The following is a 17,879-nucleotide window of genomic DNA, read 5'->3' as shown; positions in this document are numbered from 1 at the left end:
GCTAATCATGGGCTGTTGAACAGCAGCCTGAGTTCAAATTTCACCTGTGCAGAGTATCAACCATAACATTCATTCCTTGTCTGTATAAAAGCAAGCTAAGCAGCAGATTTTGTGCCCTAATAACACATCTGGCCCTCCTGCTTCCTGTTAGGCTGGCAATCATTTTCTTTTCTTTTGCCATCAAGTAACATCTGACTTATGGCAACCTTCATGGGGTTTTTAAGGCAAGAGACTTTCTGAGGTGGTTTGCCATTGCCTGCCTCCACGTCATGCTCCTGATATTCCATGGTGGTTTCCCACCCAAATACTGACCATGGCTGACCCTGCTTAGCTTCTGAGATCTGATGAGTTCAGGCTAGTCTGAGCTATCCAGGTCAGGGCTACCATTACAGTAAATTTACTATATAATCCAGCGCTGCATTCAAATGATGAGTGTTTCCCTAAATATATACAAAGCAACATGTATCAGTTTTAAGGCTGCAGTGAATTTATACAATGCAGCGCAAGATATAGATCAGGGATATTCTTAGAACTGGAAACTCCAGATGATTACTACAGAATTGTGAAAACAGTGCAACAAAAAAAATTTCTGTGGGATTTTTTATTTACAAGTGGGGGCCCTCAAAAACTGTGAGGGGGGGATCCAATTCCCCCAAAACTTTAAGAAAAAAGAAGAGGGCTGTGGAGAGGGGAGGTCTCACCAGCCCATCTGTTCTGAGCAGCTTTGGTGAGCTGGTAAGAGTGGAGGGAGGGGAAGAGGAAGGCCTCTTTGACTTGCTCACCTGAGCGGTCCCCTGCCACCCCGGGGCAGGGGAGATCTCACCTGCCTGCTTGCTTGCCCTGAGCAACTTTCAGCAAACCAGCAAGGGGGAAGGGCCAAGCTTACTTGCGCTCTTGCCTGCCTACCCAAAGCCACTCTGGGTGAACAGTCCTCCACCCTGAAGCCATCTCTGCATGGATCACTGCATCGCCACTATTTCAAGAAATAAATGTGCAGACAATGCATTTTTTAAAAATCTGAAGAATTTAAAACCCTTGATTTTTTTTTTCATTTTTAGATTTTTCTACAAACTTGGGGAGTACTCCAGGTTTGAAGAAACATCTGCTTTGGGTGAGTGTGCCCCCACCTATGGATTTAATTGTCCTCAGGCAGAAGGCATTCTTGACTATAAGACACATAGATCAAGTTATCTGGAAGATCAGGTGGGGGAGACAGATGGTTCCATTTTTTTAAAATCCCTCTTACCTGTTTCCAGGTTCTACTTACATTATTTATATGAAAACAGCGAACTGGCTATAGCTAAAAGCAGTCTTCCTCTTGTTCTTTCAGTATAGCAAAAGTGATGTATAACCACCATACAACACAATGGGAAATGAAGTAAAGGACCACAATGAAATCTCAGTGGGCAATCCCACTTGGAGTCTGGGTTAGGGACAGGTGTACTACATACAAGGAATAAACTGACCAGATTCGGTTCAAAAACGGAGCGATACTAAGTAGGTGTACTGAGAAGTAAGTTTCATTTTGTTCGATGGGGCTTACTCCTAGGAAAATGTTCTTAGGATTATAACCAAAGCTGAACTTACTTTCCAGTGGGTTAGTGAAATTGATCTTTTTCTTTTGTTTACTCTGAAAAATGTTTTCCTTGGTCAACAAAGTTCTGTAATTCTAATTGATTCTCAATCTTTTCTCCATCCCCCTCCCTCTGCCCCCAGAATATTGGATTTCCGTCGTGTCCCTCCGGTGGTTGGGAGATTGATTAATATCACCAAGGAAATTTTAGAGGTCACCAAGAATGAAATTCTTCAAAGTGTCTTTTTTGTGTCACCTGGTAAGCCATTATATACAGAAGGTGAAAATATTTTTAATGTATTGTTCCTGATGCTGCAGTAGAAGAGCCACTTTGGAGGGATGGCACTTTTATGTAGAAAAAGAAAGTGAGAAAACTGTGCCTATTCATCTCTTTTGTGCCAGAAAACCCTGAGGGAATCACCGCTTCCCAAACAGCGAACATACAGTGAAGTGTAGACATGCATATTCTGCACATATGATAGTCCACACAGGCTGCATGTTTTTTTGCCTCCAAAGAGGAGCTACCTGTGCTGGAAATTTGTCCCATTTAAAGTGTCCCTTCTATGGGGTGCTGTGTGGTTTCCAGGCTGTATGGCCGTGTTCTAGCAGCATTCTCTCCTGACATTTCGCCTGCATCTGTGGCTGGCATCTTCAGAGGATCTTCAGAGGAGGATGCCAGCCACAGATGCAGGCAAAATGTCAGGAGAGAATGCTGCTAGAACACAGCCATACAGCCTGGAAACCACATCGCACCCCTGTGATTCCAGCTGTAAAAGCCTTCAACAATATATTGTCCCTTCTATGTTAGAAATCAGAATGTGAGATAATGATCTCCATGGTGCTTGCCCTGCTTCCTGATAGGTAAACTTATCTGTAATGAATGGCAACGCTGCTATTGCTAAATGTTCAAAACTGCCATGGAGTCAGCCATGGATCGCTGTGTTTAATGAAGATTAAAATGTGTGGCCTTCTAAATTACTACCTCGTGGTTTTCTAAGTTCATGATGCAGTTTATATTTTTCCTCCACCCCACAATCCTAAGAATTAGAAATTGATCCCTTGTTAACAATTTTAAAAACTGACCTTGTGATTTTACTAAGAATATCCACGTTACGAAAGTTGTGCTGTCTTCCTGTCACTCATCCATCCTGCTCTTTCCATAGCCAGCAATGTGTGTTTCTTTGCCAAGTGTCCTTATATGTGCAAGACGGAATATGCCGTATGTGGGAACCCTCATCTGCTGGAAGGATCTCTTTCTGCTTTCCTGCCCTCTCTCAACCTGGCTCCAAGAATCTCCATCCCAAACCCATGGATCCGATCCTACACCTTTGCTGGAAAAGAGGAGTAAGTGGGTAAATGGACCTCTCTCTTTGCCTACTACTAAGCACATTTATTGCTACATGTCTGGTACATACACTACGTTTTGACCCTCTCAGAAGTCATACAAGGTATTATTTCCATTTTACAGATAGTAAAGCTGAAAGCAGAGGAATTAAAACCCAGGCCTCTCAAACCTCAATCTCTGTTTCTAATTCTCTGATCACTGGATTGCATAGGGCTAGACAACAGAGCAGTCGTCCTCAACCTATGAGTCAGGACCCAGGTGTCCCACCAATACAATACAATCTACTGCCTGAAGAGTGTTTAAAATGTAATTAAATCTAATTGGGAGGGGAGAGAAGGAGTTCTAACTTCTGGTTCACAAGTGCAACCACTAAAACAGATTAACATTCCATTACCATGCATGTAAGGGAGGGGCAATCCTTTAATTAGTCTGATAGATCATGGAGAAATATTTTCCCCACACACATACTTCTGTTCCAAATACTAACAAGGGCTTGCTACTATATTACCTTTAAGTACATTCTGAGTTACCAACCAGGGTGAGAAGAGGTAGAGACAAAGACTGACAAATAAAGGGAGGATTAGAAGATGGGGAGAGAAATTAGAGCACATCATGGAAGAAAGGCCCCTTCTGCACATGCAGAATAATGCTCTTTCAATCCACTTTCATGATTGTTTGAAAATGAATTTTGCTCTTCTACGCAGTAAAATCCAGCTTCAAAGAGCATTGAAGGCGGATTGAAAGTGCATTATAAGAGAGCAAAGCAGAGAAGTGTGGGAAATGAATTTTTTAGAGGACCTGTTTCATCTGGGGGGATGCTCACTAAAGTGAAACAATAGCTCCATGGGGTAATAATTCTCCAGTTTTGTACATGTAATTACCATCTGATACCTAAACAATATCTGTAAATTAATGTCCCTGAATACCAATTTCACATGACAATAAAAACTAACAGCAATTTTTGCAATCATGGTACTGGGCAACTGGCAACTCCATCAGCACGCCTCATTTTAACACCTTATTAAAAATCATAAGGTGTGCATTAGAACAGATTTATGATGGCAGGAACAGGCTTGATGAACACCCCCCCCCCCAACAAATTAGACAACTCCTTGGGCTTAAAAACATAGATATATTACTCTTTTCACATCCCCCTTGGCAACTCTTGGCATAGGACAGTTTGACACCATTGGGAATATCAGTTGTAAAACAGCCTTTGCATGGAAGAGAACAACAAACCGATCAACCATTCCAGAAGAATCTGCTGCCTCCTCAGAAACAGAGGGATAAACATAGCACCAGATTTCAATCACTTCCCAAACCTGAGAATGAACTTGTGAGAACAGCAGTGTCAACACTTAACTTCTGTGATATTTCTTTCAGATGGGAAGTGAATCCGCTTTACTGTAACACAGTGAAGGAGGTTTACCCTTACAGCAGCGGCAACCGGCTACTCAATATCATTGACATGGCAATATTTGATTTCTTAATAGGTAAGTGGAAACAGCCTAATAACAAACTCATCGATTCGACACCCCATCTCAAGGCTTTAAGTATATCTTGTCAGCTTGAGTTTAGCTGACTGGGGAAAACTGTGATACTGTAGGAAAATACCCTGTTTCATGGTGCTATAGAAAATAGTAAAAATGTACAGGGGCTGCATATCTAGGGCCCCTTCCACGCATGCAGAATAATGCACTTTCAATCCACTTTCAATGCACTTTGCAGCTGTGCAGAATAGCAAAATCCACTTGCAAATAAAGACACACAAAGCAGAGCAGGAGTCTAAGCTAAGACTTCAAATGAACAGGGCTTCCATGTTTTCCAGTTTCTGCTGCCTTCCATGGCAGTTGTCCTTTCCTGTCCCCTTAGCTGCTGCAAGCTTTCTTTGAAACATGAAGTTCCTTGTGCCAAACATATGCTGTTGGTCACTGAGGCTGATAAACGTTTGGAAAATATTTTATTTTTGCTCAAAACAGACTTTTTTAAAGTTACTTTTTCCTGAAGTCACCTTGAAAACTTTTGCTGCTTGCTGTCTGGAGAACAGGAAATGTTTTATTCTTCCTACTTGACTTGTTAAAGTTCTCACTTCCATTTTCTGATCTGCTTGCACCCGCCATTTTCTGCTGCTTCAGGATTCTCCATACCGCCCACCACTTGCAGAACATTCCCCAGATGTTTACTTGCTTTGCAGCCGCCTGCAATTTTAATGTTTAAAGTATGGGAATAAAGTTAGTTTTGACTGCCGATTCCCCACACATGTCATTTTTCCTTTTGTTTTGTTTTCAATTAGATGTCTTCGAACCTATGCAGACTCAAATTAAGTGCATATTGCCGATTCTCGTATCAAGTCTGCGTAGCTTCAATGGTATCTAATTGGAAAAAAGGGCAAAAAATATACATGGAATTGGCAATCAAAACTAATTTTGGTTGCTATTTTATAATTACTATGAACAGACAGATGGGGTAGCTATGGGAAGCCTCCTCAGCCCGGTGATAGCCAATTTTTACATGGAACATTTTGAGAAACAAGCCCTCAAAACAGCACCCAGGAAAGGCGCCGTTTTCTCCAGTGCCAGGAATGACGCGTGCTGAGGGGGTGCGACAGCGGCAGCATCGGGGCGGCTGCATTGTCGCCGCCCCTGTAGTGGGGAATGCCGCGGGACCCTGCGCTACTTGGCCCGAGTAGCGCGCAGCAGAAGGTAAGTGGGGAAAGGCCCCTTGTCATAAGTCTTGCGCCCTCTGGCTACACCCAGGCTAAATACCTGCAAATGAAGGAGAACAAAACACAGTCCAGATCTTACTCAGCTGCTGCTTGCAAGATGTCCCCACCTTCTCCCCTGCTAAAGAATATAGTATTCTTCCTGTGTCTCTGCAGATACTAATCAAAATCCAGCCAAAATTAAAGACTTAAGCTTTATTGATTTACATGGAAAAGCTGAACACATGCTAAACTCTCTTCCATTGGTTAACAGGCTTGAAAATACTTATCTTTAGCTGAATCATGCCCTTTGTGGGTTAGAAACGGCTATGTGAGCATAAAGAAGGGTACTCTTTCTGGAACAGCAGGGTATTGCTGTTCTCCGGGAATCTACAGGTTTTATATTTCTAACGAGAACATCTAATTGTCGGTTACTGCTTCAGAAGTGCCTTGCTTATATTAATTAAATGTGTGCTTTAACAAATGTGTGTGCACTCATCTTCCATATGGCCCTGTGAAAAAAGATCTGCATACACTCTGCAAAGTGGATTTCCTCACTGACCATTTTCTTGCTGAACATCCATTCCTAACCAACAACAGTTAGGAATCTCCCACATACTGCAGTATTTAAAGATCTACCATCATCACAGTATTGATGGCCAAGACCAGGCTGCGCTGTCAGCCCTCCAAGTGTCAATTAAAACAGAAGTCTCCTCCTGAGACTACACAGCCTGTTTCCTCAGCTCTAGCCAAAGGAAGAGGGGAATATACGTCTAGCACATAATCCTTCATAATCCTTAGAGTTCAGAACCCAAGAGCTCAGATAAAGAACCCTGCCTGCTATAGTGAGTCATAGCCTCTCCTGTAATGGTGGTTTTCTGCACACACACACCCGGCACCCGGCTACATCAATATTAATACCTGTTTAGTTCAGCCTGAAAGTGCAGGCTGGAAAAAGCGACCTGTTCACTTGAGGCTGAAAACGGCCTGGTGGAAACTACAGTTCCAGGAGACCTTTGGGCTCGCAAGGTCTCCTGGGAAGTGTAGTTCCCACCAGGTCGTTTTCAGCCTCAAGTGAACAGGCCGCTTTTCCAGCCTCCACTTTCAGGCTGAACTAAAGTAAGTGGGGGGGGGCAGGGTGCCGTGGGGGAGCGATTTTCCTCTCCCCCGGCATTTGCCCGGTGCAATGCGCATCCCCACTTCCCCCTGGTAGCTCCACCTCTGCACACACTAGCCCCACCCTAGCATGTTCACCAGCTTGTGATCACAGAGTCTAGGTGTATAGACTCTGTCTCTTTGCTTACCAATATTAATAAAATGCAGCATTCCGGTCACAGAACCTACATGTGTTAGGTTCATGCTCATAAGTGAGTGATTGCACATAGGCAGGCGACAGAGCTTTTCACAAGCATGTGCCCTCCTTCTCTATGTGCATCAATTTCAGCACACAACGTGCCAATCGTAGAGGACTTGTCAACACAAGTACAGCATCTTCACACTACTCCAAACACAAGTGCCGACTAAAGCATACCACAGCTTACTGGAGAGAACAGCATGTTGAACAGCGCTCTAATCGCAACATCAGTGTATCACATTTTAATTCCCCCCTTCCTCCAAGCTGCTCAGAGCAGCATATGTGTTTTCTCCCATTCTGTCCTCACAGCCACCTTGGGATGTAAGCTTTGGCTGAGAGAGAATGGCTGGCCCAAAGTTACCCATTGAGTTTCATGGTGAGAGGCTACAGCTCAGCTGTTGGACATCTTTGCTTGAACTAAGTCCCAGGCTAAAAGCATCTCCAGTTAAAAGGGTTAGGTAGTAGGTCAGGGGTAGGGAACCTGCGGCTCTCCAGATGTTCAGGAACTACAATTCCCATCAGCCTCTGTCAGCATGGCCAATTGGCCATGCTGGTAGGGGCTGATGGGAATTGTAGTTCCTGAACATCTGGAGAGCCGCAGGTTCCCTACCCCTGTAGTAGGTGATGGAAAGGGCCTCTGCTTGGAACCTTGGTGAGCAGCTGCCAATCAGAGTAGACAATATTGACTTTGATAGACCAGTGGTCTAACTCAGAATAAGGCATGTGTGTTCATGTGACTGATGAAGTAATTTGAATGTAGGCTTTTCTCCTCTACTATACAACTATACAACCACTATACAACACTGGCATAGAGAGTAACTATTAACATACACTAAACCAATTGTGCAGCATTAGGAAGATTTCTACGGAACTTAAAAGCGTGCAATGGAATATTTTGATCAATTAGTGGGTCCAGATAAAACATATCAACCCTGTCTTTGAAGTGTCTTGATCAAAACTACTATTGATATAGCTTAAATATTGCATACCTCATAATAAAACCGTAATAAGGTTGGACTGGATTAATACTCAGACACCATTACTGAATTTCTTTCTTTTCAAAGGCAACATGGACCGTCATCATTATGAGATGTTCACAAAGTTTGGGGATGATGGCTTTTTGCTTCACCTGGATAATGCAAGAGGGTAAGGCACCTAGTGAACTACTTTTAGGCCCTGGGAATTGATGTCAAGAATTGCAGAGTTTTGAAGGCATGATCTTCCCTGGATCACTTGAATATGCCACTTGTTATCAGGTGAGCAGAAACAGATTAGAAACTGAGAACAGAAACAGAGAAAAAGAGAGATGTTGACTTGAGCTAAAAGTCTTACTAAAATCCATGTCTTGTAGGCAGGCATTACGAGGGAAAGGACAGAAACCTGTAGTTCAGTCCACCCAAGGAATTCTGGGGAATGTAATTGTGTGGCGAAGGGAATCAAGATCTCTAATGGAGAATTCTATTAGTATTCATTGCACTACAATTCTCAGGATTCTTTGATAACTGAGCACATAGTGAGATAAAGCCTTAATTACAAGCTCCGTAAGTAATATGAAAAATATATTTAGACTTAATCACACTCACTTATACTTTCTACTAAAATGTCTCAGTTGTAGTTGATGGAGGTAAAAAATAGTACAGACATACATACACACAACACACACTCACAGAATACATTGAGAGGGTTCTGTTCTTTCATCAGAGACTGGTACCGATAGAGACAGGATGATATGTGGTCTAATGTGTCACATTTTCTTTAGATGATTTAGTGGACAGACTGTGAAAGTCAGTCAAGCCTAAATCTCCCCCATCCTCCTCAGTCAGACTGCTCAATGTCTAGGGGGAGAGGTCCACACGAAGCTATTGTTCTACAAGCCATTCTTACCATCCAGCCATTCTTTGTTTATGAGACACTAAGATCAAAAGTTTGACTGGGGAGCAAGTACAGATAGAGGGAAGTGGGTGAACCTCCCTTGTGGCAAGGATGAGGGAGCTGTCCCTTTCTGGTTTACATTACTGTTAGATATTTCTCTCTATTTCGTGTTGCTATTCTCGGGAACCATCCCGTCAGAGTCAAGCCATATATGGTGTAAGTCACCAAATCCATCAACCTCTGATGATTTCTGAAACACCTTTTCAGGTGTCACTGACTCAATTGACCTGTGATACTTTTTGAAACAACTTTTATAAATTTATTCATATTCATTTCTATTTTTTTTCAATTGCTTCTTATTTTTATAGCTTTGGGAAACATTCTCATGATGAAATCTCCATACTGGCTCCGCTTATACAGTGCTGCCTGTAAGTACATAACATTCTGCGGGAACAACAATACCACTGCATTTCCTTCACGCCTCTCCCTGCTCTGTGTAATAAGACATGCATGGTAAGTTCTGTGGTGGGAACTTATTTCCCAGGCATGCACAGGCCAGTTTGGGTTAGGAACATGGTGCATAAGGGCTTAACCCTCCCTGTACACTATTTTCCAAACCTCAAATAGCCCGGAAGAGGCAGTACTATCGGCCTTCTGGGGAAGCCACAGATCCTGTTGGGCTTAACTTAAGTTTCTCCAAAAGGGCAAGCTGAGAGTCCTGGGGCCATTTCAGTTCAGGAAAATTGCTCGGGAGGAGAGGTTTAAGCACCCTCTCTCATGTTGCAGTTCTGATCCAAATCAGCCCCAATTCCTGACAATGAAGTTTCCCTCACTGCAAGTCTGATTGCATGGATCTTGGGAGAACACATGGAAAGGGTCACATGTGGGCCACACTGGGCTCATCCAGCTAGTCACCATTGCTTTGAAGCACTATGCTGGCATTCCAAACTGGAATAGATTAATCTACTGCATGGTCACTGCCTGGGATCAGATTTCTAATGGAAAGTCATGATCATCAGAAAAGGTAGGCATGAAAATGTAAGAGTACCCATTCCATATATTGACCAAAGTTAATACCTCCGAACCCATTTTTGGATCCAAGTTGTTACCGACTTTGTACTGCAGCTATCAAGCATTAGTGATAATGGATCAAACAGCAGTCCAAATGAAGCTTCCTTTGACTTTTGGATCCAAATGGACTACGCCAGATCTGGCCAGTTTTCTGGCAGCAGCACCAGTTGAGATCCCATCGGTGCAGAGACGTTGTTGACACTTGCCATTTTTCTTATGCTATCTTGAAGTTTCCGTTTCTCTGTTGTGGGGAAGAGGGAAAGTGTAGTGATGGAGTGACAGATGTGTTGTCCAACCAGAACACTAAACTCATTTTCACACCATGTCATGAAGTCTGTCATTGGAGGAAACAGGAATCACACTGGCAGCTCACAGACAACCAAGTCTGCAGCATGAAGGCCCGACTTCTACTCGCCCTACAGAGTTAGGCAAAAGCAGAAGTCTGCAACCTGCAGCTCTCCAGATGTTCATGGACTACAAATCCCATCAGCCCCTGCCAGCAGGCCAATTGGCCATGCTGGCAGGGGCTGATAGGAATTGTAGTCCATGAACATCTGGAGAGCTGCAGTTTGCAGATCCCTGGGCAAGAGAAAGATCAGATCCTTTTGTGGAAGACATCTTTCTAAAAGCAGGCCGAGGGGAACAGCTACTACACCTCCATCTGCAGGTAATGCAGGATTGGCCTGTTTTAATTATTAATTTTATGAGTATGCCAACAAAGGGAGGCAAACCCTGCTCCACCCACCCTATCTTGGTCATATTACCTTGCTGGCCAGATCTTTGTATTGTTCCCTGCCTGCTCAGCAAATAAAGATTTGAATGGTCTGTCAAGGGGAAATGCTTTCTTTGTGAGAAATCTGAGAGTGAAGATATCTTAAATGACAGGTTTCAATTTAAGAATTTCATTCCAGTTGATGGAAATCAAAAAGAGCTGCAGATGAAACACATTTTCCCACTGAAACCAATGCAATCACCAACTGCAGGCAACTACACATATCTACAAAATGAGGGGAAGAACATTTTAAACAGACAAAAAAAAATTATGTGCACACTGCTAGAGGGCATCCCCAGGTTACCTGACCCAATAAAGTCTTCTGTGGTCCTCCTTGAAAATTGACCCCAATCACAATGCTAAGGATACATTCAGATGGCAGCACTTGTATTTGGGAGAGAAGAGAGCTATTTTTGGTCACAAAAGTGCATCTCCTGTCATGTGGCTTGCATAGTCTACACAGGTCTCATGTGATTGCAGCCACCTGCACTGCAAACTGTCAGCAGCCACAGCAGGGGGCTGGCACAGACTGAATAGAGATGGAGCAGCCGCCACAAATGGCAGGTTTGGATGCTGGATTTTTGGAGTCCATACTTTCCTAGATTGCATTTCCCCCACCCAGACACCCACCCCTGGAATCCAGGCCCAATTCAAAACAGATCAATTTCAGCTGGCAGTAGATCCAAAGAGCTCTCATCCCCCCCCCCCCCCCCCCCCCCAGCTTATCCATGTTGGGAGATGGTGGGAAGGGCACACATGTGCCTCAAGTCCTGGATCTGCTGCTTAGGTTTGCACCAACATCCAGAGATTCTGGAAACCATGGAAACTACATTCCCCATAGTTCCCCATGTTCCCATGGGGAACCCACAAGTCCAAGGCTCCGCAAAAGCAGTTCCCAGGAACCCTCCTCTCCTCATACCGCACTCAGTTAAATTTAGAAAGGAGAAGGGAGTCTTTGAAACCTGTGTGCTAAAAGCCTAAGGCTCTTTGAACCTTTGGAGGCAGAGTTCAGATCAATTTCAAACACTTGGCAGATTTTCTAGAAAATAATCCCATTCCAAACATGAATTTCCCGAGCAGTTTGCAGTGGGCCTGTCCACTGCTCAGAATGAAGCCCCAGGTACATATATGACTTCAAGGTCTGGATGTATATTCGTCAACTTGCCATTTGTCACCATTTAAGAGAATGGAGACATTACTTCTGATCCCTGTCAAGAACATTCACATTTTCATCTTCTTCCAAAGCAATGAAAAAACCTGAATGTCATCAGTTACATTTTTTCCCCTAGAGGCATGTGGAGGGGGCAGAGATGGTTATAAATCCTACCGTCTAGATCCTCCTTCAAGCTGCTTCTTTACTCATTCATATAAATCAAGAACTGGCCATTTAAAGAGCTATGGCGAGGATTAGTCATCCTCCGGGCTTCTACTTGTTTCTGCCCGTCTGATTCCATCATACCCCCCCCCACCCCCCGCCGTGCGCTTTTGTGTGCTACCTGATGTCAACTGCATCATCTCAGGCCATAGTTATATTGAGCCTCCAGGTTGAGTTTCAAACACTATTATTCACACCTTGTGAGACTTCTGGTTTATAATTAGAAGGCTGCCAATAAATCCTTTCAGTGAACTCCAAGTCGGAGTGATTTAAATTGGCTCTTGCTCCCACCTAGCCTGAAATAATAACCTTCTCTCAGTCGCAAAGTTTGATTTCTACCCTTGCCCCTCCAGTATATTAAATGCAGTCAAGATGGGGCCTGCAGCATATCCGTTGAAGAAATCAAGCATAAATATAGCAGAGCCCATCTATTTTTTCCCTCCATCTGAACATGGGCAGGGAAAGGGGAAGTGATACCATTTCTAAGAACATGCAGATTAGAAGGCAGCATACTGTGTTACTTCCTCTGTTTTTCATATAACAGGTACAGTCAGAACAAAGAACATGCTGACGTCTCACTCTCCCAGAAGCTTCACTCCAGAAAGTTCAAATAAATAACTCTTACAACCCAAGAGACACTGAGGCTTCAGCTAAGGCTGTGTACATGCTGTGCCAATTTGGTCTAACAAGCTTCAGCAGGCTCACCAGCTGAGGCTGCCCTCCTCCTGCCTCGCCAGTCCTGATCTGGTCTGGCAAGGCTGCTCTGGGCTCGCCAAGCAAGGCAGCGTCTCCCCCCGCCCCCCAGTGGTGACAGCCTTCTCCAGTGCCAGTGTGCAGTATGCTTTCCAGTCAATGTAGCCAGCCCCTGCCCCCAGTGCTGATCTCGACTGGCGAGCCTACTGGGTGCTCACCACTGAGACACACACACCCTGCCCAGGCCCAGGAAATTACATTGATGTAACAAATGAGTTTGACATCCCTGCACTATACACAGCCTTAGTCTGAGCCTTTGCTTCTCTCCAGAAACACTGGGGCTTTTTAGCAGCCAGCATTAAGCTCTGAAAATGGTGAAGTTTCAATGTGTTTTGTTTGGGGTTTGCTGTATAGTTTAAATGAATTACTTTAATCATGTAGCCAACCCTTAACCTGGGGGGAGAACAGGGGATAGAAAATGAAATAGTGCTGCTGGCAGAGATATTTATCATTAATTAAAGCAATAGAGTACAGAATATCCAACCAAGGGGTTGGATATAGATTAGGACTTGCATGGACATAAGAACTGCTGCCTGTAGACAGCCACTTCCCCCTTCTCCACAGCGGCCTGAAATACCCCCCCCCCCCAGGTGAGAATGTTATACTCCATAGGAGAAAATCCTTGTGCCCATGGATAGGGACACTAGGTCTGGACCCAAGCCAATGGGTTGTATTGCATAAAATGGCCTCTGAAACTGCAAACTATAATGTGGATCAGCCCCACCAGAGTTGGCTCCATGCAGCCACAGTGATATGGAGAAAGCCCCCCTGACCTGGATAGCCCAGGCTAGCTTGATCTCATCAGATCTCAGAAGCTAAGAAGGGACAACCCTGGCAAGTATTTGGATGGGAGATTTCCCAGGAATACCAGGGTCATGACCACCTCTGAATGCCTTTCCTTGAAACCCCCACCAAGTGGTGCCGTAAGTTTAAAAAATTGCCAAAAAAGGGGAGAAATCCAGAGCAGAGGGCTGATCAGTGAGATAAGCAAGAATATATATACATTAGTTCACCACATGGAGCAACCAGAACCATCCCCTAATTTAAACAACATGAGATGCATCCCTGAACTGGCAAGGGCAGACACAAAAATAAAAGGAACTTTTAAAAAGCCAAATATGATTCCAGGTGCGGACAAAAGCTGTTTAGCTCCTGCCACCTGGCCAAAACAGTCCCACATCAGTCCCATATAGATCTGCTCCAGGATTAGTTTTGTACTGCATTATTCACCAGCTACAAATAATCATGTTATTTGAGGAGGGTTTCATCATTTTTTCCTTCCTGCTGGCAGATCCGCACACTTCAGCCTCTCATACTGTTTCTGGAGGCCTGATTCCAGAAAGCTGAGCAGCAGGCAACAGAAGTGGTGAGCTCCACTCAGGCTAGATAGGACCTCACTCCCCCACTCCCATAAAGGCTACATACACCCACTATCTTAAGCATGTGGGCCATGTATTAGCAAAATGGCAGTTCCCATATCATCTTCTCAAATCCAGGATACATGAAATAAAGATGGCACCTCAAAACAGGTTCAGAATAGCACAAAAAAGTTTTCTGTGGGTGGGTGAAAACAGAGGAAGTCCACAGTAATTGTATACTATTAGTGGATTGTCATCATCAGGGGACAATTCATTCATTTCAGACACCTTCCTTCACACTGGAAGGAGTCATCTTTTGAATTCAGTTGGTGACTCCTGATGTAGTAGTGTAGATTTCACAGTATTTCTGCATCAATTCCAATCCTTTTCTGCTATTTAAGGATTTGGATGCTACTTTCTTCAGGTTTGATGCCACCATTCCATATACACAACCAGCATCCGGACATCTGAAATAAGGAGGGTTTCCCAGATCAGAGAATTGGATGTATAGGTTTGAGCTTTAACACACTCATAATTGAAAATTAACCACTGTTTACACAAATGGTGTCCTTTTTACATCTTTCCGACTATGAGGAGAAGGTGGTTATTTTTGTAGAGTTGATTCAGATCTCTTTTTTCTCATCCAGAATAAAGAAGACAACATTGTTACGGTTGCAGCTCTTAGCTCAGCCAGACTACCAACTCAGTGATGTCATGCGGGATTCCTTGCTCCGGGACCGCCTGACCCCTGTGCTCACAGAACCACACCTTTTGGCACTGGACAGGAGGTTACTGATCATTCTGAAGACTGTGGAGAAATGCATAGAAATCAATGGAGAAGAGATAACTGTAGTTGATACTGAGCCACTGGATACACCTGCATTTGACAGAATGTCACGATCAAGCTAGAACCCAGGAGGAAACAGGGACATGAACTTAGTTGATTGTTCTCATGCACCCAGAGAAAAAAAACTGGATGGCCTGGGCAAGATACCAACTGAGCTGCTGGGAGTCTAGTAAGAGCTGCAAGTTTGGTATCAGTTGCTAGCAAACATATATTTGATCCAGATCCCACCACCAATGACCTCTGTGCCTGTGCTGCAGGAGACACCCAAAATCTAAGTGGTACATAACTGCAAATTATGCCCTTGACATGCTGGGGTATGTACTTCATAGGATTTGTTTAGGACCCCATCATCATGAAGTGCAATATTAGACCTATGGAAGTTTGAATAAATGGGTTAGTATGCATACTGTATGTGGGCAGACACACCCATCTCAGACTTTAGGAGAACATATACATATAACTCAGCAACACCCACTTTAGAGAATTACAACAGGCATAATAGACCCTGGCTGAGGGCAACTGATGCTCTCAAGAAATGGGAATTTCTCCCAGTTAAGAACATACAGAGTAGAAGTTCACAAACTTTTTGAGCCTGCAGGCACCTTTGGAATTCTGACACTGGATAGTAGGCACAACCATGAAATGGCTGCCACAAGAGGTGTATCCAACCTCAGACTCTCAGGGAATTAGGTCATGCATAACTCTAATAGTAACTTCAGCATTTCAGTCAGAAGGTCTGTTTAACAGAATGCCTTTTTAAAAGACTATATTAATTTTTTCTTGCATACATGTAGCTTATTTTCAGTCATAAAATGAAGATCCTTGTGCCGTGGTAGCCCTTGCTGCTGAAGCAATGTTTTTTAAAAATCTGTATACGCCAATCAGATCTCCAGTGGCCAATCAGCAGTCCTGATGGCCAAAAGCCCCATCTGACCTGACCCCACCCATTTTATAGAAAATACTCGATAGGCTGCAAGAAATGTGTTGACTGGCACCATGGTGCCCAGGGGCATCATGATGAAGAAACCTGGTGCAGAGGTCACAGCAACAATCAAGTTATCAGGGATAATAATGCAAAAGGCAACTTTATATACAGATAGGCGCTCATACTAGCTTAAAATACACCACAGAACACCACCAACTGAGAACTGTCTTTTATCTGGTAGTTCTCAACATCTTAATAAAAAGGAAAAAGCCAACAAGGACATTCACAACAGTGAATAGTATGTCTCAGTCAATCGATCTCAGTGCCATAAACCTGTGCTTTTTCCCTACATTTCCCCGTAAATTCAAGTTTAACTGCATCAGAGCATAGAGGGGTTTTTAAGTGGAAGTTTTCTTTAAAAAACAGTCTCTGATCCAGTGACCATAACACTACAGAGTAGTAGTATAGTAGCCTGCAATCAATGAAGCAAAATTTGCACACCGAATGTGCTTATATAAGATACATACAGCTTCTGGATTAATCAAACAGTTATTAAGGGATTAAGCCTCAACACACTTCCTTCAAAGTAGCCCACGGAAAGAGGGCAGGGCTGCTAACGGTAATCTCCAAGCTGGATTTTTATTGGTCAAGATATGGTATCTTTGGCTTCTGCAATCTTGTAAGATCATCTCTGGTTATTCATTGTTCCAGTGCAAATGGGGGATTTATGGGAAATGAATATGTTGTCTTATCCTAAAGTTCAAAGCATAGTGAGAAACCACAGCTAATTTCTAGGAATCAAGGTACAAGAATCAAGATGGAGAAACCTACATACTTTGATTAAAGGCCTTCTTCTCAAATGCCTTTATAAGGAGGGGTTGATCAAGGTTATTTGGAGATGAAATACTAAAATACTCAGAATGCCTCAGCATTAAGAAAGTTGTGCACTTTACGTTTTTACAGAGGCAGTTGGGGGAACAGGGCGAAAAAAGACCCCAGGATTGCTAGCCTGTTCTAACATGCCAGCAAAATTAAGGGGTCATCTTTTGCAGGGCAGGATGGGCATAACACTTCAGATAGCAGAAATCACATTTTTAAGTGCTCTCCAATGTAAAATGGGCACATCAGGATGATAGTTATAGCCTATTCCTCTTGATTTACTAGTCAGTGTATTGGTGTATGTACATTGCATCAGGAAGACTTCAAAAGTGATACCCATTTGCATTTTGTAGTGGTTGTATGCCACTCCCTCATTCTTCTGCATATGTAGCTCAAGCTGTTCCTGAAAATGGAAAGCTGGCATCATGAATACAAATCATTTGTTTGACCAGAAGTACTTTAGGGAACCAAAAATTGGTGGGCGGGGGGGGGGGGGGCAGATCTGGGCAGTTCGGACTATAGTCCGTGTACAATTATACACGCACCTCACCTGACAAGAACTGTATATGCCAGTATTAAAAATATTTTGCCTTCTTTCCCCATCCCAACGTCTGTTTCTCAAATGTATATTCCCTATAAATATATGAATGCAATCTGAACTAAAGTTATATGTTCAGGATGTTTACAAGTTCAACTACTAGCACATTTGTGATGTTTATGCAAGTATACCAAAATGATCTTCCCACAAATCCACCCACTGGCATAACTCTTGGGATGGGATGGCAAATATTATGGGTTTCCCACCCTGGCACAAGTATTTGTGCTTGAGGTAGAAGGGCACAAACTCAGCCTCCCTAACTCATTGGCATCCTTTTCAGGATAAAGATGATGCCAGATTTGAGAAATTATCTGCCATTTCCTGGATCGTCTTTGTTCTAGAATGTGCCAATTGGGTCCTGGTGCCTACCTAGTTCTGTCCCCAAGGCACTAGAACCCAAGGAGAGCATTCCAGAACAGAAGACAATCCAGGAAATAGCAGATGAATTCTCAAATC

General features: G+C 43.5%; 1 protein-coding gene across 1 annotated transcript in view; it reads left to right on the top strand.

The window, feature by feature from the left end:
- Positions 1-17,421, top strand: part of FAM20A (FAM20A golgi associated secretory pathway pseudokinase) — a 33,164-nt gene extending 15,743 nt beyond the window's left edge. Inside the window, exons 5-10 of the mRNA XM_048491922.1 lie at positions 1,717-1,832; positions 2,737-2,917; positions 4,302-4,411; positions 8,038-8,119; positions 9,214-9,273; positions 14,822-17,421. Coding sequence (XP_048347879.1) covers positions 1,717-1,832; positions 2,737-2,917; positions 4,302-4,411; positions 8,038-8,119; positions 9,214-9,273; positions 14,822-15,083 — 811 coding nt within the window. The 3' untranslated portion in view covers positions 15,084-17,421. The remainder of the gene's footprint in view (positions 1-1,716; positions 1,833-2,736; positions 2,918-4,301; positions 4,412-8,037; positions 8,120-9,213; positions 9,274-14,821) is intronic.
- Positions 17,422-17,879: the final 458 nt, after the last annotated feature.

Source organism: Sphaerodactylus townsendi, linkage group LG03 (assembly GCF_021028975.2).
Source record: "Sphaerodactylus townsendi isolate TG3544 linkage group LG03, MPM_Stown_v2.3, whole genome shotgun sequence".
Classification (NCBI taxonomy): Eukaryota; Metazoa; Chordata; class Lepidosauria; order Squamata; family Sphaerodactylidae; genus Sphaerodactylus; species Sphaerodactylus townsendi.
This window is presented reverse-complemented; position numbering and strand designations above follow the sequence as displayed.